General features: G+C 45.5%; 2 protein-coding genes across 3 annotated transcripts in view; one reads left to right on the forward strand and one right to left on the reverse strand.

Annotated features, from left to right (window-relative positions):
• The window catches only part of LOC142893769 (cytohesin-3-like), a 31,766-nt gene extending 11,989 nt beyond the window's left edge, over nucleotides 1-19,777 (forward strand). Inside the window, exons 2-13 of the mRNA XM_076034645.1 lie at nucleotides 1,147-1,229; nucleotides 2,017-2,081; nucleotides 3,048-3,114; nucleotides 3,296-3,414; nucleotides 6,699-6,779; nucleotides 6,884-6,996; nucleotides 10,664-10,812; nucleotides 10,916-11,027; nucleotides 12,895-12,971; nucleotides 15,183-15,254; nucleotides 15,963-16,117; nucleotides 18,231-19,777. Coding sequence (XP_075890760.1) covers nucleotides 1,147-1,229; nucleotides 2,017-2,081; nucleotides 3,048-3,114; nucleotides 3,296-3,414; nucleotides 6,699-6,779; nucleotides 6,884-6,996; nucleotides 10,664-10,812; nucleotides 10,916-11,027; nucleotides 12,895-12,971; nucleotides 15,183-15,254; nucleotides 15,963-16,117; nucleotides 18,231-18,303 — 1,166 coding nt within the window. The 3' untranslated portion in view covers nucleotides 18,304-19,777. The remainder of the gene's footprint in view (nucleotides 1-1,146; nucleotides 1,230-2,016; nucleotides 2,082-3,047; nucleotides 3,115-3,295; nucleotides 3,415-6,698; nucleotides 6,780-6,883; nucleotides 6,997-10,663; nucleotides 10,813-10,915; nucleotides 11,028-12,894; nucleotides 12,972-15,182; nucleotides 15,255-15,962; nucleotides 16,118-18,230) is intronic.
• On the reverse strand, nucleotides 18,928-25,321 carry LOC142893767 (ubiquitin carboxyl-terminal hydrolase 17-like protein 6). Of its 2 annotated transcripts, none has more exons than XM_076034642.1 (12): nucleotides 24,609-25,321; nucleotides 23,408-23,657; nucleotides 23,106-23,312; nucleotides 22,881-22,991; nucleotides 22,635-22,734; nucleotides 22,356-22,423; nucleotides 22,174-22,244; nucleotides 21,997-22,079; nucleotides 21,802-21,913; nucleotides 21,573-21,665; nucleotides 21,375-21,475; nucleotides 18,928-20,724 (listed from the first exon to the last, which is right to left on the reverse strand). In XM_076034642.1, the coding sequence occupies exons 2-12, from the start codon at nucleotides 23,595-23,597 to the stop codon at nucleotides 20,019-20,021; spliced, it is 1,842 nt and encodes a 613-aa protein (XP_075890757.1). In that variant the 5' UTR covers nucleotides 23,598-23,657; nucleotides 24,609-25,321; the 3' UTR covers nucleotides 18,928-20,018. The 2 variants fall into 2 exon arrangements, with proteins under 2 accessions (XP_075890757.1, XP_075890755.1); XM_076034640.1 differs by having other exon boundaries at nucleotides 21,573-21,713.
• Between the last annotated feature and the right edge of the window lie 96 nt (nucleotides 25,322-25,417).

Below are 25,417 nucleotides of genomic sequence, written 5' to 3' on the forward strand. Positions count from 1 at the left end.
TCCTGAGCTCCAGAAAACATTGTGTTTAGCCCTCTGTTTACTGCCTCCTGCAAAGCCCCAGGATTTTATGCTAAAACTGACACTTTCTAGGAATGTTTGGACAAAAAACTGCAAACTATCAGCAAAATGTTTCTCTGCTCCATTTGCATAAGAAAAAGGCACAGTTCGCTCATTGTTTACATCCCCCAACACTGACGAGTCAACTGTCTATACTGAGGTTTGGTTGGCTGTCCCAAAAAAATTCTAAGCACTGTTGTCATGGAGCCAAATTAATACTCGGCTCCCTGAATGCAAAGTTGGCGAATTAAAAACCGGGTTGAACGCCTCCTCTTCAGCACAGTGACCTTGTTTTCATCTAATTGGCTCGACTTTCCCGCCTGCAAGGAAAAACAACAAGTGAATATTTTTCTTTATCTCCACTGTTGAAAGATGTGGGCACAAAGCTGCTGCTGCAATATGAGATGTGCCATTTCTTCCCCCCTCTCGTGGAGAGATTTCTTTTTTTTCTTTTTTCTGCGTTTTCTGTCTTTAAGCTGGCTTAATGAAGCAAAGTCGCTGAGCTCAGATGAAGAAAATTGAGAAATAAAATGGGGGTGAGGATGAAGCATGGGGGTGGAGGGAGCGTGTAGAGGCTTCTAGAATCAGACAGAGCGTTAACGAGAAAAGAATACGGGGGAGGAAAGACCCGGGCCGGGGGATCAGGGTCGCGGCCATGTAAAATTACCAAATTCACTTTAAATGAAAGGAAAGTTAATCTGGATTGGTTTTATTAATAGACACTCCCCACCGGAGGCAGAGATGAGGAGGAGAGGGAGGAGGAGGAGGGGGAGGATGAGGAGGAGTAGGGGGCAAAACACTTTCAAGTGGAATAATTAAGACTCTTCTCTCTCGCTCTGGTTAATTAAGACGAACGTGCACACCCCCAGTATGTGGTGCTCCAGATGAACAGTCATCGGTCGGCGCTGCGACGGCAGCACTTTCACTCGACTGCGTGCGGAGGACGCGTTTCTTTTGATTTAAAAATAAAACAAATGTCTGATTTTCACCGTTCCTGGATCCTTGATTGTGTTTACAGCCGACTTTTGCAACCACGAGTGATGTGAACGCTTCCTTTTTCTTCTTTCCCTCCCATCTTGTGTTTTCCAGTGCCGGAGGATCTGTCCCTGGAGGAGAGGGATGAGCTCTCCAATATCCGACGGAGGAAGAGGGAGCTGCTCGACGATATTGAGGTGCGTTTGGCCGCAATGCAGAACGTTGAGTTGGTTATTAAGAGAAGCACCTGAACTCTAATAACACGGCAGGTGTTTTTCTGACTGAGTGGAGACGATGACCGTGAACCTCAAACAATGTACAGTTATTAAAGAAAAGCGTATCAGAAATAGAACCAGCGCTTTTATATATATTCTTGCTGTAGTTTCTGAACTTTGAATATTGTCTATTTGCCCATCTGCAGCGGCGCAGTGCTTTCGTGCCTCCACTAAATCTTCAGGATCGCTTTGCAAACCCTTTCTTATCTTATGAAAGTTGATGAGTTCTCTACCACAGTCGTGTCACGTCTCAGCAGTCACGGGTCAGCCACCGGTTTCAGGGGGAAAAATTGAAAAATTCTCAAGTTTCACAATTTCTGTCACACCATCCTGCAGCATGAGGATTTTACAGTGAAGGGGCAGAAATCCTCCAAGATGTGTGCTGAAGAAACATCCGTTATAAAAAATATTGTTAACTAATTCTACATTTTATAATTTCTGACGTATTGGTAATGTTAGGAAGCATCTTGCACATTATGTTAATCTCAAATTAATTTCTGATATCCACAGAGGTTTACGAAATGTTTCAACAATTAAACCCATTTATAAATAAAATCATTGAAAAACAAGAAGCTGTGCGTTTCCGCATCCAGAAATTTCAAAACACAAGATAAGAGCTGTCATCATAACGCCGCTGAGCGGGGATATTTTTTGCTTCCTATACTGAAACACATTCAGCAATGACCTCGCTCTCGCTCTTTTCCCTCAGAGATTGAAGTTTGAAATAGCCGAAGTCATGACGGAGATCGAGCAGCTGACGTGCATCGGAGAAAGGTTGGTGACCGGAGCCGCGGCAGAGATGAAGCTCGCACAATCATATTATCCATCTACACTTGTGTCAATTAAAGGTTGTTGTCCGTTATCATGAGCAGGAGTTTGGACACGGCATCCGCGCCGGACCGCCATATGTCCCTTGTGTTTGTTTAGGCCAAATATCCATCCACTTCCCCTTCTGTTGGGCCGAGTTTAAACCGTTGATTGTAACTCGTTTTATTGTGGCAGGTCTGTTAGCACTGGCAGTGTGTGTTCCCCCTCCAACACCTGTGTTGGGCAAACACTGACAGGTGATGTGCGACGTGCAGCGTGTGCGGGATAAATCAACCGGCCATGCCGGCCGTAAGCAAACAGGGCGCTGCGTCTGTCGCCAAGGCCAAGTCTGCTTTGTTCTCTCGTCTGTTACTGTGTCACATGCGCCGCAAACCGCACCGCACAGTTGAGCGTGTGCGCCATGTTTACTTTCGGTTCAGATCCAAAAATGCATTCACGTAAAATGGATGAAGCTAGCCCATGTTGCGCAAGATTCACCTGATTAGTTATCAGTGTTTGCTAATGGTAATAACCTAATAACAATAATAATCCTGCAATTCTGAAAGTCAGTGCCATGTGATGTCACAAAGGGCACTGATGCTTCTCCCTGGTTGGTGACAGCAGCCTAGCCAGGTGTTTGCCTCGTTTTTGGTCCCTTCCAAATGTGTGGAGGGTCAAACAAAGCATCAGTCTTAACAGGAGATAAAAGAGTTTTAGCCAGAGGTTGCAAACAGCGGGCTAAACATGCTGCTTTCTGCAGCTTTCATTACAGAATCCAGTAGAGTCTGCAATGGAAGGTCTAAGAATAGGCATTGGTGCTACACTTCAACTACATTTGAAGTATCTTAACGAGTTTAACTCTCAATCATCGATTGACTGACAAGGAAAATAATAAATCGTTTTTTCAAATTTTTCATTTTATCTTTTTCGCAGTAAAACATCCCAGAGGAACAAACAGATCGCCATGGGAAGAAAAAAATTCAACATGGATCCAAAGAAGGTACCCAATCATTTACCTCCAAACCGGCTCAGCCTCTAACATCTGAGCAGTGAGAAGAAGGCTGACATTGAGCGCTTGTGAAAAAAAAAAAGGATCAAATGTCTGCTTTGAAAAGTTGTCACTGACCATCATTTACTCTCTTGACTTAAGAAAAACCTGCTCCCTCCTTCTCCTTGCGCAGGGAATCCAGTTCCTGCTGGAGAACGACCTCCTGCAGCAAACCCCAGAAGACATTGCCCAGTTCCTCTACAAAGGCGAGGGCCTCAACAAGACCGTCATTGGGGACTACTTGGGCGAACGGTGAGACGAAAAAAAAAAAAATCCCTCTCACACGAGATTAATGCACCCTAAATAATCGGAGAAAGAAATTATGGAATGGACTTGACAACGGCGGAGAGGAAAGAAAGGGGGGCTGAGGGGAGGGCATGATTGACCCCTGCTGCCTCTCTCATCATAAATTTTAACGGCTGGTTATCTTGGCCTTCCCACGAGAACCTGCAGGAGGCTGTAAAAGAGGCGGCCAGGTGCACGAGGTTCCAGGCCGGGTTGCCAGATAATGCACGAGTAGGAAAATCCTGCCGCTGCTGAGGCGGCTGGTGTTATCTGAGGGTGAGATTAGATAGTTTGGAGTGGAGGGAGGGGAGAGGAGGGGACAAAATACCCTGAATCAACAAGCAGCACATCAAAGGTTTCCTGACCCACATTTGTGCGGCAAAAAAATCTTGGCTGTCTGTGCAAGAAACTGATCGTGTGCAAAGTTATCTCCGGCACATGCACTTGAAACATCTGCACTGTATACGCGTTTTGTCGTTTTGAGGGGATTTTTTTTCATGTACTGTATTTCTTCTCTGCAGTAGATTTGCTGCTCAGAGTTGGTCTACATTACACACATTTCATCAGTTAGAGGTGCTGAACACCAACATTGCTGTTGCTAGCAGGATGGATGTTGGAATTATTAGCGTCTGAAAAGTCTCACATAATAACGACGTGTTTGACAGGGAGTTTCACAGCATAGTCATTTTCAACCCAGCCACCAATAACCAGCGATAGTTAACAAAAAACGTTTGGTTCTGTTGGCATTGTAGGGGAGTAAACGAATAAAAATAAAAGAGAAAATCTCATATCAGTCGTGCATCTGGCTGCGTGTGATTGACAGGTGATATTTGTTGAAAATGTTGAACAAAAGACAACATCAACCCGTCGCTGATGAGCAGCACAGAAATGACAAAAGTAAATGTCACATGCTGATGAGGAAAGTCTGCAAGTTTGCACAACCACAAGCCCATCCGTGTGTGTGTGTGTGTTTGTGTGTGTGTGTGTGTGTGTGCGATGTCAACATAATTTATTTTTCATCAACATGTGCTATGTTATATGTCCATTGGTGAAGACTCATATAAATAAGACAACTTAATTTCTTGTCTATATTTTTTTCATTTTACGTGTTTCCGTTACCATGTTACCGTGTTACCATGTTACCGTGTTACCATGTGTGCAGTCGTGCACAGTCGTTTAAAATTGAATAAAGTTAAAAGATAAAAGGGGAATGTGAATGAAAGTGCAAGGACTACCAACAGCAATATATGCCCTAAATGAATGGCAGAGCAAAGTTTTCCTACCAGCTCAGAGGCTTCGCCTCCTCTAAAATAAGAAAAAGCTGGGAGCCAAAAGTCTGGAAAAGTGTGACCTCAATTGTCTTTTTCCAAAGTCTTTTTTTTTCCAAAAGGTAAGAATTTGTAAATTTGGTCCTTGAACAACTAAAAGGTTGGAGTAGAATCATCTTTTCCGAAAGGAAAAAAGAAAAATCTCTCTGAGCAAAATATGTTCTGGAAATAATTGGGTCAGAAAAACTTCAATTGCTTTGTTCATAACTGATGAAGTGGAAAAAACAAAGTGGACTGACTGAAACTTTCTGTTGAAGACATAGGATGGGAAATTCACTCCCAAAACGGCCTTAATTCCACATTGTACTCGCTGCTCTACACCTGGCGTCTCCATTATCCGTCATCGGAGTACAGCTTGCCATTGTGCGTCAGTCAGTCAGCAGCGGCAACAATGGGACTCGCAGTAAATGAGGCTGACGGTGAGGAGGAGCGGAGACTCACTCGGGGAACCCTTCGCTCTCGGCTGTGGGCTTCTCTTTCAAAGAGGATCATCAAAAGGGCCACCTACCTCCTGGAAAGCACACTAAACACAGGCTTAGAGTTTACGCTCGGTAATTATCTCTAATTGAGCTTGTGCAAGGACGGCGGGGAGGCTGATGTTACATGGGGAGCGAAGGGGAAGAGGAAGGCGGGAAGCAAGCAGGAAAAGAAAAAGAGGGGGGTGACAGCTCCAAGGTGGATTCATAGACAGAGGCTGATTTTTAATACATGCTTCCGGACTTATTGCAGTGTCTTCTGCTTTCTTTCTTAACCTCAATAAAAAATATATTTTTTTTTTCCAAAGAAGGCCACAGGCCTGAGTCTTTGTGATATATTATTATAGTAAAACCCACAAAGGACAGGATGGATTTGATTTGGCGGCAGATGCGAGGAGGAGGCCGTAGCACCATCACAGTCGCTCAAAATCTCTCAAGTCATCGTTCAAATAACCCCAGAATGTTTTGGCAATACAACTTCCTTGTTTGCTCCTGGAGGGCCGACGTCGCTGTTGTTTCTTTCAACACTCCGTCCAGAGAAAATACAAAATACGGAGACGGGTTTCACCCCAGCGTTAGCCCCGACGCGGAGGCAGTCATCGTGGACGTGGATGGACGACCAGCGGGATCAGAGCAGAAGAAGAAAAAAGCCCCTCGATGGCAAAACAAGCCTCGGACAAAAAGGAGCCTGTGTGGCTTCGCTCTGGGCTGAGCTGTTCCTCCCTCTGAGCCGGTGAGACGGTGAGCACCGGCCAGCTGTTCAAACTGCCTGCAGACGCCGCCGCGCTCGGCAGCCAACACGAATAAAGGAGCCAAACATGACAGGAATGCAGAGGTGCAGGCGGCCAGTCGGAGAAACGCCGCTGCAGAGGAAATTTGGTTTTCTCATTTCGACCTGCGCTCGTTCTTCTCAGAGGTGTCTGACGTCTCCTGAACCGGCTCGTTCTTCTCCAGAGGTTAAAGGTGTTTGGTAAACATTCATTCTGCCAGTGTTTTAGTGTTTTCTTACTGTATGTGTCTCTCCTGTGCAAATGAACTCCCCCAACAACTGCAGTCCATTTCACACACTGAGCCAACCATTTGTGATGTCATGAAGAGGATTCATACCTCTGTCGGACTGGAGTTGTCACCCCCGGCCAGGTTGTTTGGTCCGCCCTCCGAGACAACCTTGTGGTTGCCTCCTTCGCCCTTTTCCAAACATCAGGAAGATGCAACAAAGCATCAGTTTTCGCAGGAAAGATGTGGGAGGCTGCAAACAGAAGGCTAACTATGCTGTTGTCTGAGGAGTTTTCTGGACGGTTAATTTCGCAAAGCTCAATCAAATCAATAAAGCTCAAAAAAGTAATAAAGATCTGTAAGTTGGCTAGAGCTAGCTTAGCTACTGTCCCCAGTAGAATATAATAAATATCAGCTTTTTCTCATTTTCATGTATTTTTTTCGCCCACAGAGACGACTTCAACATCAAGGTGCTGCTAGCCTTTGTGGACCTGCACGAGTTTGCCGACCTGAACCTGGTGCAAGCGCTCCGGTAAGCAGAGTGCTCACACACACACACACACACACACACAGCCACGTGCACTCCGAGCTGTGCCCTCACACGGCTGTCCCTTGCTGTTGCTCCTCGGATTGCAGGCAGTTCCTCTGGAGTTTCCGTTTGCCCGGAGAAGCCCAGAAGATCGACCGCATGATGGAGGCGTTTGCTTCCCGTTACTGCCAGTGCAACCCGGGCGTCTTCCAGTCCACAGGTGAGACACAGAGCAGGCTGATCTTCCAACCCAAGACAGATCTTCTGTGCCCAGTAACCAGATCCAGTTCTGGTGGTCGAAGGCACTGACTAATAACTGGAGACGTGATTGGGATTGTGGGGAATAGCAGGACATCCACTGGAGTCCCGCACAGAAACACCCACAGGAAGACTTTTACAATCCACTATTAATCATTTGTGGTTGTAACCTCAGTCTGCTGCTGGTATAAACAGTTCTGATGCAACTTTTCATCGGCAGTGGAGGAACATTATTTATGGGTGGAGCTGGTAGGGTCTGGATTACAAGACTTGATGTGACAGAAACTAGCCTTGGATCAGTAACCCCAAACATACAATTAACCATACTCTAATAACACATACACTACTGGTGCTAGCTTTCATTTCAAAAAAGTAAAGTGGATTTGAATTTCAAAAACTCCTACTTTCATAAAGGCAACTGATCTAAAATAGCATTTTTCAATTTTATTATTTAATACTGTACGTATCCAGAATAGTCTGGCCACTTATTTCACAATGCAAGTACAATAATGCGAAAGTTTGGAGGCCCCTGGCCATCATGTGCCATCGGGCCTCTATAAATAAAGGCAACTGGGCTTGTTTTCAGTCTACTTCCTTCGAGCCAAATGTTTTACTTCCCATTTATACCATCTTACTGGCAAAAGTGTTGACGGCACATCTGCAGCTGACTCAGTGCATGTTACTTCTTCTTTCGCACAATATAAGAAACTGGTTATTTTAACACTTCATGTGCCGTGTTAGAGCCTGTAAAAGCACAGCCGGTGATCATCATCAGCCTCAGTCAAGATGATGATGATGATGATGATGATGATGATGATGATGATGATGATGATGTATACGGTCAACGTGTGAATCTCAATATGTGGGACAGAGTCAGTAGACTGGCAACAAGTCCAGCCTGGTGTGATAAGTGCAGCCTGAGGCATAAAATGCATGGCTGATGGCCTGTTTTTTTAATGCATTTTCAAATCATTAAGCCATAAGAGTTGCTGTAACTAAAGCCCAATGAGGATTAACCAGATTACATCTACTGCATCTCGTGGTTGGATGGGGGGTTCAGAATAAACAAGCGACAACAAACAAGGGGCATCCATTATTCAGTGCACTCAACTCAACTGGGCTGAATGATACATGGTCTTGTGACAAAACAAAGGCCGCAACTACAACTTCCCTTTAATTATTAAATGTATCATAGAGCAACTTTGCGTTTGCAGTATAGTCGAGTAGGCGCATGGCAAGGAGCAAATTCTGTGTTTATCCTGTTTGGGTAAATATTTTTTCTTTAAAAAAAAGTTAATGAAAAATGTAACTTGGCAGCCACAGTGGTGATGACACGAGCTCAGGGTCCAGAGGCTTCTTCTTCTTTTAGGGTTATTTTAAGTTGGGATCCTTATTTTCCCCTCTGATTTTCTCGAGACACTTGCCAATGTTACAGCTTTACTAATATAAAATGCTAAAAAACAAAAAACAAAACTTAAATGATTCATTATTTTTATATCAGAAGCGATATGATATACAATTCAAAAAGTTGTGCCAGTCAAATTTGGCTTTAGGTTTTCAGTTTTTCAGACTGAAGATGATGAATCCAGTGTGAGCTGCACACACAGAAAGGATAAAAACAAACAATCGAACCACTTTGTTCAAAGATGAGCCGATGAACTGATGAGTTTAAGACATGCAGGACTTCACATATGCTGAGAATTACGTCCTTGATGTTATCGTATGACTAATGACTGATCACCAAAATGCCTCGCGATAGCACCACAACTGTCCACACTGCCGTTCTGGAAGTTGCACGATAGATATCTTTAATTTTCAACCCCACTCCCCTCCTTTTTTCCCCGCAGAATTTGATCATCCTTCATTCCACACCAAATTAGAAATAGAGAGCACTTCACAGGCCTTTAAGCGACTTCCTGGAGCTCTACAAAGGAAAAGTGTTTTAATTGTGGTGAGAAAATCTGCGTGACACTTGTGGGTTCAAGGCAGAACGGCAGCTTCAAACCATCTGCATTGGCCGCACACTGCACTCGTAAAAGACGATAAATAATCTTCAGACAGCGTCAGCAACCTGTTTCTCACAAGGCTCCAACAGACTCCTCAGTTTTTTGGGTTTTTTTTTTTCAAACTACGGTGAAATTCCTGCGGCACTTGGCTTGTGCGTGCGGAGCTTTTTATAGAGCGCATGTTATCGAGCAGACAATACGCAGCGAAGGACGGGCGAAGCCAAAGTGTGTCAGCGGGAGAAGATAGACGGAGGGGAATGAATGATTCATTTACAAGCAGCCAGTGGCCCGTGTGTCTGAACATGAGATTAGCGCCCGGCCCACCCCCCTCCCCACGTCCCCCCTGTCTCTTCTCCCGCTGCCTCGCTCCACAATCAGCCATGAAGGGCCTGATTAAGAGCAGAGAGGGAAAAGGAAATTAGCACGGAAGACGCAAAAGGTTTCACTTTGGCTCATTCAGTAGTTGAAACGGAACAACGTTTCATTTCTCCGGGTTATCGTCCTGGTTTTCCTCCAGCAGTGTGAATTAAACCTCTACAGGGGAAACAATAGGTCTTGGGTGTCAAACTCAGGCCCGAGGGCTAAATTTGTACGTGTCCGTGGTAAAAGGTTACTGTTGAAATTTAAATTAGAAGACTGCAAATAAAATGAGGCATACGATTTTTATTTGCATTTTAATTATTTGGATTGGGGTTTTTTTATGTGTGCAATATGAAGTAATTTATTGTAGAGTGTAAAGGTTTGCTTGTTCCATATTCAGGTTGAAGCAAAACTTGCTTGGGTCCATATGAAAAGGTTCACTGTTCTATCCGGAGGAAGATTTTTTTCAATAAATATCAACGTTGCCCCGACATTTTGTCCAAGTTTGACATCGTGGCCCACTGTGTATTTGAGTTTGACACCCCTGCTGGAGGGGTTCTGATTCCCCATGATCCCTCCCTTCCAAAGGTTCTGCTCCAAAGCAGTCCTGTCCCGTACCGGTCCACACAAATGCAGGAAAGAAGTGAATCTAGGCTCACACTCATCACATCTGCCTATCATTGGCGTTTACTGGCCTGTTCATCTTCTGAACGATTAAAGGCCCACGTTGTGCACAATTTAAAAGTCCAGTGTTCTGTACCGAAACGTTCTGGTGGGCAGCGCTTTGTGATGTCACGGAAGGAACTGTTTAATCTCCGAGGTGAGAGAGAAGACTTCAAGCCTCTCGTAGGTCCTCTCCTTCCGAACACGTGGAAGCTCCAAAAATAAAACAAAACATCAGCGTCAGGGTGAAGCTGACTAACCATGCTGTTCAGGAGATTTTGGATAATCAGTCTTGTCCTAATGCTCTTCAAGAGGCACTGGAGCTGAAAGTCAACTGAAAAGAAAAGCGTCATGATATGGGACTTCCACACTGAGCCTAGAAAAAAACGAAAGCACAGAAAGTGACAGTGAACCTTCTGCTTCCAGGTGCTGAATCCAGAGTCGCGCCGCGGAAAGAAAACCAATTTGCTTCCATATCGTGTGCGCGCAGGAAATGAGAAGATGAGGAGAGAGGCTCCTCCGCGCAGGCTTCCCTATCTGACGATCTCGTGTGTGCGTGCCTGACGGCAAACCCGTGTTTGTGTCCCATTTGATTGTCAGATACCTGCTACGTGCTGTCGTTCGCCATCATCATGCTCAACACCAGCCTGCACAACCCCAACGTCAGGGACAAGCCGCCCGTGGAGCGCTTCATCTCCATGAACAGAGGCATCAACGAGGGCGGGGACCTGCCGGAGGAGCTTCTCAGGGTGACCGCTTCTTCCTAATAACTGCTTGCGTGATGATTCTTGTCAGTTCACAAATTCAATGCGTTTTTGTTGTATCTTTTTGCCGCTCCTCCTCCCTCTGCAGAACCTGTACGACAGCATCAAAAACGAGCCCTTCAAGATCCCCGAGGACGACGGCAACGACCTCACGCACACCTTCTTCAACCCCGATCGGGAAGGCTGGCTCCTGAAGCTCGGTACGTGTACGCGCAAGACGTGCAAAAACACATTCATGTTGCGTTCATTCATGCGCTGCCTGTGAGACTCTTTCAAGCCCGGTTGATTGAAGTCTTTTCTGTTTTTGCTATTTCTCTCTTTGGCCTCTAGGCAAATTTTTTCAACTATGGGTGAAGGAATTATTACCTTCCCGTCTCTTTTTTACAATTCTGTCATTAACAAGAAGTTCTTGTTGTTGACGTGTCAAACAAGCTGAGAGGCTTAAATTCACTTGAATAAATAGGTGGCCTGAGTGTGAGTGGTGAATTGGAATCACTTCCTGCATCGCTGAAGCAAATCTTCAGTGTCAGAGTATCATCTCTACATGCCGCTCCTGGTTGCCACGAGAAACCAGGCGCCGTCTTGCCCGTGGTGCCTGGTGTCGCTTTGCATCTCCGTCTGCCGTGTGTGATCTCGTCCACACACTCGGTTCCTCAGTTCTTCAAGGCAATTTCTAAAGGTGTCTGGAGAGAAGCGGCGAAGAAACGCAGAAATCCCGCTGAATCTTAGCCAGCGCGCAACCTCTTCGACAGAAGACGCCAATGCTCTGCTTAAAAATCCACTTTAAAGGTCCCAGATTGTGAGCTGTGTTTTTCCCTCTTCGCTGTGTGTATCTCAGTCTGGACTCTGGTGGAGCAGCCTCTTGTGAATAATTAGGGGGATAAAAACAAGGCTGCTGCAGCGATCCCACAGGGAAAAACAGACATCTGGTCTCTTTGTGGAGTCACTGACTTGAGTGGCGCTTCACTGAGGTATTGGTGCCTGTTGTGACATCACAAAGGGACAGAAAGCATTTATTTATAAAACGTTGACTGAGGCGGTCTGGGGGTGGGGCTGTTAATCACTAAAGTATCTGAGCGCTTTGTGACATCATAAAGAGCTGCTTTTTCCAGAATTTGCTGGAGCAAGAAACATACTTAAGGACGGACTTGAAATTACTTAAAGATGGAGAGACACAAATATCAGTACAAGTGAAATTTCGCCTCACACGGGGCCACAACATCATAAACTCTCACACGAGACCCGACGGTCCATCCCAGCCGCTAAAAAACAGGACAGGGGCGCGTCTGAAAGTAAACATTTCTCATCCATTATGTAGATAGTGGATTTTTTTTTTTTTTACTCCAGAAAGCAATATGGAATGGCAATCTGGGTCAAGTGAGCACAACATATTGAGCGCGTCTGCAACGGCTGCGCTGCGCTGAGCTCATTCTCCGGAGTCAGCAAACGCAGTGGCGCGCACGTTGCAGACTGTGGGCCGACATCAGTCGCATTCTGGGGGCCCCCACCGTCCCCCCAAAACCACCCCACCCCTTTGATTACATAGGTAAACAGCTCGCCTGCACCGCTGATGGTGTAATCAAACACAAAATCCAATAATCCCAATAATCTGCTTTCATGTACACACGACAACGGCAGATGGAGAGATTGTCTCCCACCAGGAGACTTCCCCAAATTTCACTCCTCGCATTATTATATATCATGCCTGCCGCTGCAGCCGGCCTGCTCGCCATGCGCCCGCGCGCACGTCTGGTAACGGTTTTAACCAGCGCTCCCCCCATCACCTCCCCTCCCCCAGTTTTCTGCCTCCCAGTGCGCCTGCAGGCATCCGTCTCCAGAGACTAGGAGGGGTCTGCCGGAGGGAGCGTGCATGCAGCCTGTGATTGAGGCTAATAATGCAGGAGAGGGAAGGGGCGGGTGTGTGTGTGTGGGGGGGTGATGATCAGAACCAGATGTGGCGCGTGGAGTTGAGGTCTTCGTGGGGTTAGCAAAAAAAAAAAGAAAAGAAAAGAAAAAGCGTCTCCTCTCAGGTCCGAACTTCACGTGCCGTGCGGTTTCCCTTGGCAGGTGGCCGCGTGAAGACGTGGAAGAGACGCTGGTTCATCCTGACCGACAACTGCCTCTACTACTTTGAGTACACGACGGTGAGTGCACCCGACGTGCTCGGCTGCTGTTGCTGCACGCCGCCGCCGAATGACTGGATGAATGAATGAGAAAGGCACAGAAGCGAAAAAGAAACTCACTCCTCTTTGTTTCCAAGAATTTGCACAGACCAGCCTTCCGGAAACACACTTGCGATTTGATTTCTTTGGAATTCCAGTTGTTCATACACCAAACAAGAAGAATCTTGAGGGCGGAGTGACCTTAAATGTAACAGCATGAAGATGAAATGAGTCATGAATTTGAATCACCTCTGGCTTTGCTGAGGCACAAAACTGTGTGTCGACATGCACGGCCTGGAAAACTGCTATGTGCAACAAACAAAACTACATTTAAACAACACGCTTTTGCACATCAGTATCATTGTTGCAAGGCAAAGCTAACTAGCTTCTAAAGTAATGCCTCCCAAACTTTTTCACCCAAACAGATGAAGACATACATCAAACTGATGTCTGACGTCCGGATTTGACCCAGGTGGTTCCCACCAGTTAACGTTTAGATGAACCGCTGGTCGCAATCGTTCACCATCTAGTTAATAGACATATAACTAGTAGAAACACTGTAGAAATAACTGAGGTGTTTGGCTGAACACCTCTGAAAGCCTCCTCAAAGATCTCTTTGAACTCTTAGATTAGTTGTTGTGTCTAATAGCACAACAACAACAACAGAACAGTAGGTAAACTGCAGCCATTCGCAGTAGAGATTCAACGACCAGTCGAGCTCACTTTGTCCTCTGGATGTAGACGAGCACAATCTGCCAACACACTGCTGACATGCAACACAAATAACACAAATGCATGTGCGAGCGCACAAGTTAAAGAGAGGGGTCGCTTGCCCTCCGGCCCGTCCTCTTTAACAGATGCAGCCCTTTTGACCCGAATGAGCCTCGTGCAGGCGCAATTAACAGGAGGCACCCTGGGAAACATCTGCAGCGTCTACGGCTCACATCTGGCACCGCTGTGCCGCCAGCCAAGCGCCTCCCCCATCCCTGCTGCCTGTCACCCCGACATCCGTGGTTTTCTGAGAAGACCCAACCCACCAAAACACACACGTGCACGCACACACGCGCGCGCGCGCACACACACACACACACACACACACACACACACACACACACACACACACACAGAGCCAGCTGTGAGCAGCTGTCCCAGGGCATTTCCTTCCCCTGCTGTGCCCCCTCATTAGTAGAAGGATGACAAGGGGGACACAAGGCTGTTCCTCAAGGTCCCCCAACCCAACACACACACACACACACACACACACACACACACGCAACACCGCTCAAGCCCCCTGACAGAATAGCAGCCGCTGGAGGATGGAGGGTGTAGTGTTACGTCTCCCTCGGGTGCCGTCCCCTCCATGACCAGGTTGAATAAAAAAAACACCTCCAGTGAGCCCTGATTGGCACCTCCTTGATCCTCGCTTCAACTCTGTCAGGCTCTGTGTATTAAGAGAGAGAGTAAAGCATTTAAAGTCTGCTTCAGTGGAATGGATGTTGATGGAAGTGTCTTGACAGTATAAAAAAGGGAAAGAGAAAGTGTCAAATTAGTTAGAATGTTAACAATGTAGACCCAGCGTTACACATGCAGCTGCTTGCAGAATTTTGCTGAATTTCCCTCGTAATTGGTTCGCGATTTTTTAAAAAGTTTTTGAAAACCTGAGGTTGCAGGTGTTCAGTTGTCATAATATGTTTAGTCATTTCACAAGTGCAAAAGCAATTTTACACGAGCTTCCGTAATTGTGTGGTCCAACTCCACCTTTAGTAAGAACAAAATATTTCCATTTATCTCTCATTGTCTCTTTTCAAGTCCCAGTGTGTACGATTTAGTACCATGTAATGGTAAGTAAGTATGTTGCAAACATTTTGTTGGTAATCCCCCAGGGGATTTTGTCAATTCACTATTCACCAATTCATTAGCTGTAATTTAGTTACTTAAATATGAATGATTATTTTTCAATAAAACAAACTGAAGTTGTAGATACATTTTTGCAAATCGTATTTGTCTGGCTATAGATCCCTTTCAATGTCGCCCATGTCGGCCATTAAATTGGCCACATGAAACATCCTGCGGGGGTTGTAATATGTAACACCGCTGGGGTAAAAAACCTTTCTAAATGCACGCATGTTGCGTCTGAATCCGAGTGAAAGATGAGAAAATGTGTCGACGTTTGTCCCGTCTGTGTGTTTCCAGGATAAAGAACCTCGCGGGATCATTCCTCTCGAGAACCTCAGCATCCGAGAGGTGGACGAGCCCAGGAAGCCCGTAAGTGATGCCTCGTAAAAACACAAGCCGGTCAGCCTCAAGCACGTCTTCATTTAATGAATTTAATTCACACATACATACAGCAGAGGTGGAAAGTACAAAAATACTTTGTTACTGTACTTTTCTTAAGTAGATTTTTCCAGGTATCTGTACTTGAACATTTATTTTTCTGACACCATTTTACTTTTACTCCTGACAATGGAAAAACATGTTTGTTACATTTAGGTTTAGGAGTTCAAAAGGTACAAATTACATTCAAAGTAATGTATTATTTCTTTATTATAGTTGTCGCTGCTTGAAGTGGAGCTATTTGATCTCTGCTGCTGTATATATATGTAATGTACTTCAATATGAAAGTAGATGATATTTTAGAAAGAAATTATTTTTATTATTTTAATTTTTGAAAAATGATCAATGAACAGATACATTTCAGAAACTCTATTACTTTTACATGAGCAAAGGAGTTAAACCAATGCTGTTACTTTTACCACAGTATATTTTTTTTTACACAAATATCCATAGTTTTACAGAATAGCAGTACAGAATGTGAATACTTTTGCCACCTCTGACACTCACGCAAAAAAATTGTGACGACAAAAGTAAACTTCTGCTTTCTCATGCTCTCTCTCTCTCTCTCTCTCTCTCTCTCTCTCTCTCTCTCTCTCTCTCTCTCTCTCTCTCTTTCCGCCGGTGGCTGTTTTCCCCCAGAACTGCTTCGAGCTCTACAACCCCAACCACAAGGGCCAGGTGATCAAGGCCTGCAAGACGGAGGCGGACGGCCGGGTGGTGGAGGGCAACCACGTGGTCTACCGGATATCGGCCCCCACGCCGGAGGAGAAGGAGGAGTGGATCAAGTCCATCAAGTGAGAGGCGCCGCCGCCAGTGTGTGTGTGTTCCCATTTCCACTCAGGGAGAGAGAGAGAGAGAGAGAGAAAGACAGAGGGAGAGAGAGGGAGAGAGAGAGAGAGAGTAAGAGAGAGAGAGAGAGAGAGAGAGAGAAAACGCTCCCATGTGGCAACTTTCTCATGTCTGACCTTGACTGCCACAAACACTCATACACACCCTGGACACTCACACAAGGAGCTGAGAGCTTAATCGGAAACGGGCACGCCAACACACACACACACACACACACACACACACACACACACACACTGCTGGTGACTGCGTTTCTCACACTTCCACACAGATAAACACTCAGTGATGATTTCTGCTCTGCCGGACTTCCTCTTTTGGTCAAGGCTCAGCAAACAAAGACACACACACACACACACACACACACACACACACACCGCATCGCTGTGCTCTGCTTCACACCTGGCCTGTCATAACCAAAGAGGCCCTTGTTAACCAGAACACAGAGGTGGAAGAAGTCGTAGCAGCGGATGAGGAGAGCAGCGGGTAATTGTTCAGCCCGGCTGGCTGTTCCTCATCATCCTCCCCCGCAGGTGCAGCTCCACCGGCTAATGTGATCGATATCTCAGCAGGGTAATCATATTAGACAACGCTCTAACGACCCTTGGAAAACTGCTTAGCATTGACGCGCGCACGTACCCATTAGCGAAAGTGATGGGACTTTTGAGTAAGTTACTGGAAATGAGATCTTGGGCTGGAGCTGCAGCTCTGTGCTGTTTAAAGTGGCTGGAAGGGGAAGAGAGACAGAAAGCCTTTCACCTTGGTTTGGGAGATTTAGTCAGCGGGCCTCCAGGTGGCACTACAAGGTGTGTCCCAAATCACATTGTTTGTTCAAAACTCTTTAGCCTGGGTTCACACTGACAATGTCAGTGTGAAAAAATGAAAAACCTGCAGTTGAGTGCAAACAAAATAGTCTGAAGTAGGGATGCGCCAAAACCACTCTTTCTTTTCTTTTACAGTAGTATGATATGAGCACTTGTATTATATATTCGTACTCACTCATACTATAATATCATATACTGACATTTAAAAAAAGTGCTTTGAACATCACACTGCCACACATAAATAAAAGACTGAGTGCAAAACTGTCAATTTTAATGTGTTTGCTCTCATCTACCTGAATATTTCCACACCGCTGACAGGACTCTTCACTTCCGTCAAGTAACGTTAACTGTGCTTTGCCGCACAGTGGCATCGAGTTGAGTACTCAAACCCCGGTGTCGGTATTGTCACATCCCTTGTCCGAAGGTCCAATGTCTATTGTAGTGAAGGTCATAGCAGTGAAGTGGCAGAAGTAATGTTGATAGCTTTCATGCTAACATTAGCACACATTAGCTTACATGTTCCCAGCTATGGTGACGCGATACAATCAGGCCTCATTGTATGTTTTCATTTGATAAACTACTACTCATGTCAAGATTAGCAGACAACATAATAAGTACATTGCAAAATTCAAGTTGCGACATAAAAACTGGGCACAAATTGTGTTCGCTGCTACAAAACTCTCACTCAAACTAGCTGCTGGTCCAGCGGACTGACCTGAAGTCAGCGAGATTCACTCCGACTTAAGAACAGATACACACACTCAGTCGATCCAGTTTCCCTCCTGACTCATCCAAGAGGCTGCTGGTCATTCTATGCGCACGCACGCACGCACGCACGCACGCACGCACGCACGCACGCACATACACACACACACACACACACACACACATGCACACACACGCTAGACTAATATCTGTGATCTCAGCACGCACATTGTTCCACTTCTGGGAAACACTGGAGGTTACTGAGTTTTAGTCTCACACTGTGTGTGTGTGTGTGTGTGTGTGTGTGTGTGTGTGTGTGTGTGTGTGTGTGTGTGTGAGAGAGAGAGAGAGAGAGACAGAGAGAGAGAGAGCGTGTGTCAGCTCAGGATGTGTCACCGAGAAGTACAACTGAGTACACGTATTTCAGATTCTTTTTCAACTGAGGAAAGAGTTGCTAATGTTTACACATTGCCCGTGTGTGCCTGTGTAGTTGATGTTGAGCCCGACTGACTTGCTGTCCCTCCTCCCACAGAGCGAGCATCAGCAGGGACCCCTTCTACGACATGCTGGCCACCAGGAAGCGGAGGATAGCCAATAAGAAATGAGAACTGCCTTCAGCTGCGCCTGTGGCACCTCTGTGTCAGTGACCAGCGGCTGAGTCCCGCTGTGTGTGTGTGTGTGTGTGTGTGTGTGTGTGTGTGTGTGTGGGTGTGTGGGTTGCAGGGATCACCGACTCCTCGTAGTTGTATGTTCAGGGCTAGAGGACAGCAGATTCAGGTGGGAGTTTTTCTTTTTTGTAGACTGAAAGGGACCAAGTTTCTTCCCACCTGCCTGCACCTCAAATTCTCTGTCGGCCTGAGGGTTTGTTTTTTTTTTTTTTAGTTTGTTCCTTTGTTTTTGAACACACACCCTGATCCCCGATGGGACGTTTGTTACTCAACAAACGCAGGACATGGAGAACTAAACGGACTAAACTGGATGACGACATGAGAGCCGCGAGAACCTCCGTTCTGAAACGTGGCTGTGATGAGATCGCCCCCAGCTGGACACATATGGAATTACTTTTTTTCTCCCCCCCACGCTTGTATTCTGTACCTGGACTCCTACATTGTACTTGGCATCTGGACTCATATTTCATGGTCCTTGACAACTGCCGCCACCCAACGATGTTTTGTAGTAACTGGCCGACTACAAAAGCGCCTCAAGCTAATTTATCAGCTGGTCTGATCTTAAAGCCATCATGGGACGTATCCATATATGCAGAAAGACTTTCTTTTTTTTTATTTACAGTACTTATTTGTTCCTTGAAGGAAAAGGCATTAGTGCAGGTAGAGAACACGTCCGAATTGTAATGACCCTTTTAAAAAACGGCCTCTGACTTTCACTCGACGTGTGACCATTCTCCGTTACATCTTTTCTTTTCTTTTGTATTTATTAGTTTAACAAGAGGCTGTCCCTGTGTTCACCATGCATGTAAAATATAAAATGTGCAGCTTTTTTTTTTTTGGTTGTGTTTATATAGCATGTTAATCCTGTTAGCTCACTTTCTGTTTTAACAGTTTACAAAAGTGCATCTCTGTGCATTGTGCATCTCTCTGCATAGCAGTGGAAACTCCTGACCATCACTACTGATGGCTGGATAATATTTAAAGGTCCCATATTTTACCTACTTTTTCTTTTCCTTTTTTTAAACACAGACTGGCACAATTATGCCCCCAAAATGTAGGGTCTCAAGATAACAACACATTTAGCCACTTGTTTACAGCCTCCCACCAAAATACTTTGTCGTACCCTCCAACTGATTGGAAGCGGACAAAAACAAGGTGGTCCCGGATGATGGGACGAACAGAATGGCTGGTGGCATACTCTTAAAGTATCAGTATTCTCTGTGACATCACAAAGAGCTGATTAGAAGGATGGTGTTCAGTCTCTACTGACAGGCTAGAGACAGACCAGCTACTCCAAAAAGTATTTTAATCTCTTGAATTAATGAAGTGATACATTCTGAGTATAGCTTGCTGTGGAGCTGCTGAAGAAAATGTTCCTGAGTACTTTGAATAAAAATACATGTTGATCAGAGAGGATGTGATGTGTGAATTCAAAAAAAGGGCTTGACTTGCTAACGCGAGCATGGTCGATTGGGCGCTTTTGGGAAAATCCCCACTCTGCTGCTCAGACTTTTACAGTATAGCTTTAACATTTACACTGAAGTATCAGTCATGGAATCCTTCCTTGATGCAGTTCCTACTTCTGCAGTTGCCACAAAGAACTGTCCTGTTGTGTCTTTCGTGTCTCTGCTTCGCCTATTCGCTATTGCTGCTCAGCCTTCAGCTGCTGCAGTTGTTTCTGATTCTCGATCTAGAAAAGAGACGCCTCCGTGGACGCCTCCCCCATCACTGCCATTGCTCTTCTCCTCGGCAACCAGGGGCTCTAGACTCCCTTTCTTCGGCTTGCAGGGATCACAGGGCCCCACGTTGCAGGGATAAGCGTGTTCCTTGCAGCCCAGTTCATCTCTGAGCCGGTGGTGTTGGTGGTGAGTGTGGTGGCGCCCGCTGAGGTTGCCCAGGGTCTTTTCTCTGCGGCACTTGAGGCTGAAGAGTCTGTGCGAGCAGTTGTGAGGGGGGCCGTCCCTGTACGGACAGGGGCACACCCGCTTGAAGCCGCCGCGGTCTGCCTTGCTGTCGGGGAAGAAGTGCACCGCTTTGTGGCTTCCCGGATGATATCCTTTCATGGTGGGTTTGGCGCCGCCCAAGATGAGTCCGTTTGGCCTGTTCCCTCTGTGGGGGGCTTTCGCGTCACAGCCGGTGACCTCCAGTGATTTCCCGCACACTTCCTTTATCTTGTTTCTCCTGTCGAAGTGAGTCCTGACCGGACAGCCGCTGTAGGGCGGCAGCTTGGCTCCCATGTGGCCGGCGTTGCCGTAGTGCAAGCTGATGTTGATCCGCGGGATCATGACCCGCTGCGGCGCAAAGTCGGGGCGGCTGCTAGCGCGGCTCTCGTACGCTGTTTTTTCGCCATCGTTGCATCTGCAGGTGAAGAATGAGATGGGGGACTCTTTACAGAAGGAACCGCTTATAGGTCCAGCATGTCGAAGTTCCAGGTTTCTCCCAGTATGAAATGGAACTGGTATATGTGGATGTTGTAATTATGTAGAAAAATGAACGAAAAAATTAAAAACATTCAATTGTGTGTTGATGGCTGTTTTTCAGTTTTTGGTGGTATTGCCTGGGCCCTAAAGTCTTTTATTATTTGAGAGTGCTTCTCAAGTCCTATTGCAAGGTTTTCATAAAGATATATTAATGTATAAAGCTGCTAAGAACAAATGACAGATTTGTTTTCATATGCTACACATTCATACTTACATAAGATTGGGTCTGGCTATATAGGTGGCGAGTAGGAATTTGATGGTGAGAGAAAAAGTCCCCCACTATTTAAAGAGTAGCTGATTTAGCCTACTAGTCTGATTGCTTTTTTGGTTCTTTCAATGCGGAAGCTAAACTTACAGCATGATCACAGGTACAGAATGCATGAGAAATAAGCTTTTTTATTATTACTCAAACAGTGGGAAAGCCTATTGTCCATTTTATTTGTTTTGTTTTTTTCCTGTCACCAAAGATGCTCCACTTTGTTTGGTAAGATTTTTTTTTTTTTACATATATATTTCTACGTCACTTACTTGATGTAGAAGAGCACGTAGGCCTGCTGGCTGAGAACAGTCCTGATGTCACAGACGGACACGCAGGAATCGTTCATCTGGTACCACTGGCCATTGCTGCCCTGTCAGAAAACACAGCAGGGCAGCGTTCACTACGCCTGCTGAGGAGCAGCCTCGCGTTGGTACGTTTTGAATGGTTGTCCAGTGTGTGGTCTGTACCTTGATGTAACAGAAGTAATGTCCGGTGTGACAGCTGAATCCCGAGTGGACCAGCACAGCGTACAGGTCGTACACCTGCGGCTCCCCTTGGGACTGAGACATGAAAGGTCGCAGGTTCAAGTACTCTAGATATGCGACACCCTGACAACAGCAAACAGACATTTTTATTATCTCATCAAGTGAAATTCACTATCACACCAACATCACAGTATTGATACGTCTGCGGCACCTTTAAAATCTTTTCTCCGCTGAAGACCGAGAAGCGTTTCAGTGAGAGGGTGAGCACGTTGCAGCTGCGGTGGATTGAAAAGCCTTTTTTGGCCGTCACCATTTGACTGCACCTAAACAAAACCACTGATTGGCAGCTTGCAAGTGTAATAAAGTCAATTCTTCCTCCTTATCTTTGCTAAATGGGTTCGCTTACTTGCTGCACTTGTAGGCATTTTCTCCGCCCAGTTGCTCTGGCTTGACAAACTGCTCGAGAGCATCAGAGATGCTGAACGCATTCTGCAAGGAAAAGATGAAACAATTTCAGCTCTTTGGGTTAGGATATCTAAAAAAAAATAAACATGCGTTAAATCACCCAATAGTTGATCCTTACCTCAATCTCCAGAGAAATATCCAGAAAGGGATCAAATGAATCAGAGACTGCTTTGCAGTTTGAACACTCCACTGGAAAAAAATTACAACAGTGCTCACAATTTACTGTCACATCACACAAGCAGAAAAGACACTGAACATGAGAAGATGCACATACCACGGAAATCTACACTTTTGACTCACCCCTGGACCTTAGGTACCCGCCAAACACCTGATGGATGAAAGTGGTGGTCTGTGTTTGCCTGTCAGATCTGGCAAAAAGACAATATATACAGCAACTATATATTTTATCATATAATAAATATAGAAATAGTAGTATAGTGTAGAAATAATATTCTCCCTATCAAATTTGTGGTGTTGGTTGTACTTTTCACTTAATCAATGTAATATAGTCGCTGATTTAAGAATTTTCATAGTGTGATTGTGCAAATATCTTCTGCCGCTGAATGTGGAATAACTCACATATTTTCAGGTAAGCAGCACTGCTGCATGGTATCCAAAATGTAGCGCAGGAATTCATGGGCATCCTCTTGTTTCCCATACTGAAAGTGCTCTGCAATCTCTGTGTGGATTAAAAAAGTAAAAGCACAGACAGATGGCTTTCAGTGACATGGTTTCTCCTGCAAAAAATGATGCAGTAAGCAACCAAACTGTACATTCAGAAAAAAATAATCAGTGAAGTGTTTTCCAAACTCTCGCTTTGCTTACTTTGGAGTTTACTAAGCACACCGATGGGCTTGATAACATTCCCTGAGTTGGCAAATACGTGAATGATGTGGTTTTCCATGGTGCACATCATGCAGAACCCTGGCTCAAAACCTGGCAAGGGAGAAAGAGACGAAGAGCAGGAAACAAAAACACACATGCAGAACTGTTGGTTATTTTTTTAAAATCACTGCATGACTAAAATAACATCTTGGGGCAAACACTCACAAGTTCTGGAGTGCTCCTGTGTCAGCATGTAGTTGGTGAACGGAGCCGTGTAGGTGAGACACTGCAGAGCTGAGTTCAGGAAGCAGGTGTTGCCCATGTTCTTCAGGCCTGCGCCGATGCTGTGGATCTGGTTCCACTTCAAGCTGAGGCGCTCAGCAAGGAACAGGACCCTGTGGGGCGACCCGATCCCATCGCCACTGCCATTCACTGGACACACACGCGTTCAGCAGGAGTGGTTGTTGAGAGAACGCTGTGGTCTCTCTGCTCTTATATAACTGTGTTATTCATGTGATGGCACATACCTTGCTCCTGGGGCTGGTCCACGGAGGAGATAGTCCCGTTGTGGCCAGCAGGTGCTGGTGCTGGCCTCACAAAATCTCTGTGATCCGGGACCACCGCAAAGTCACCACGAATGGTCGGAGCCATGGCCCAGCCACTGAAGCGGCTGTCAGCGATGTCCACATTCAAACCTGTGTCCGTGGCGATGTCCATACTGCTGCCGCTGAAGGGACGTTGGCGCTGAGCCGACTCAGCTCAGAGACCCCTGGAGATCTTTCAAACAAAGTCATTGTCTTTTAAAGAAATCTCCAAAAAAAATTAGGGGAACGTTTTACACAGATAATTTTTATCCAAACCACCACTGTGCCATTTTAAACACATTTAGCACTTATCACTCTCTGTTAACAATCTAGGTTTGGGAATAATATGAGAAACAGGGTGACGGGTTTGCTATTGTCTGACTTTTTTGTAATTAAGTTAAAGTAAGTAAGTATGTTAAAGTATTCAATTCCACTTAAATGTCCAGTGTGAATTTTTTTTTTTAAGGAAGCCCGCCTGACAGTGCGTTTTGCATTTAGGGCACTGTCAGGCGGGCTTTCTTGGAAATATGACGGTGCAAGATAGCAGCTAGCGACAAGGAAGACCCTTATGAGAAACGTTCCAAGGGTAGGAAAACCAAATGACTTTTATTGTACTGCAAGTATACAATTTTATTAATGTATTTATGGGCAATATAACATTTTGACCAATAGAAAAATCGTAACTCAGGCCAAATTTAACACACTGGACCTTTAAAGCTGGATTTGCTAATTTTACATTGGTATTTAGAATATTATTTCATATTTTCCGTTTATTTATTTGTCCAGTAATACTTGAAAAGAGAGCTATTATTTTCCTTACAGACTAATTCTTCTAATAAAGAAGAGACCCAATGTCTTTTAGTATTGGTTATTGATCACGTTGGAGATTTTAGTTAGTTATTTTCGCCCCACTGAAACTTGCCAAAGAGACAGTATGTTATTTTAGGTGCAATGAAACATGTTGATTAGCCTCTGAGAAGCCTGCCTCAGTCTGTGTCTGCCGGGGCATGTAACAATTTTCTATGCACACAGAGGAGGCGTACTTTGAAATATAGCGAAATTATGATGTAACTTTGAGTGGATTTCAACTATGATTTGAGTGTGTCCTACTTTTCAGTCATCAACATGTGGTCACACTAATCACCTAGTGTCGGTCAGTTTCATTGTCAGGACCAAATCCGCGGGCGGGAATGTGCCAGTTGGAAACGCACAGCTGCGCGGGCTGCTTCCTCCCGCCTCCACATATGCCCGCTCGCTCCACGTGGACTCGGGCTGCAACCAAAAGGGCGGGCTCGCTGGAATTCCGCGAGGGTTCTACAGTCATGAGTGCGGGACGCGGGCTCGGGTGATGTCTCCTCTCTCGCTTCCTCGTCTTCTGCGCGGCTGGAGGCTGGAGCAGTGCGACCAGACAGTCGAATCAACCATTTATATAATCCCAGAACCGACAGAACGCCGAACTCAGCACATCAAAGACACCGAACGAGTCAAGAGTCGCCCGGTCACCATGGCAACTCCCACATTCCACCGTCTGCGGAAGTGAGAATCTATCAGGAAAACAAACGTTTGGGATTGTTCCTGTTTTTACTCTCCCTCCATTTCTTGTGTACTTGTTGTGTTCAACAGAACAGTAACTAGTGGCAACTGCAATTGACAGGATGCGTACAGTGAGCAGGCAATATGGATAAATGGCATTGCGTTCAGTGATTGTAGAGCCGACATTTCAGAAATGTTGTGCAGCTCTGTTGTATTAACAGTAGTTTCCTGGCGTAGTCACTGCTGAAACCGAGTGCGATGTTTGCATAGAAAATCAGAAAAATGTTTTGCCTAAAATAGCTTGATTCGCTGAACACACCAGCTCTTAGATTGACGAGTGAACTGAGTGAAACATGCAGACAAGAGTGTTTAAAATGCGAACTGCCTTCTTCATCAACACTTGTACTTATTTCAACAGAC

Source organism: Nelusetta ayraudi, unplaced genomic scaffold (assembly GCF_046127955.1).
Source record: "Nelusetta ayraudi isolate G7.1 ecotype Tasmania unplaced genomic scaffold, CSIRO-AGI_Nayr_v1 ptg000042l, whole genome shotgun sequence".
Classification (NCBI taxonomy): domain Eukaryota; kingdom Metazoa; phylum Chordata; class Actinopteri; order Tetraodontiformes; family Monacanthidae; genus Nelusetta; species Nelusetta ayraudi.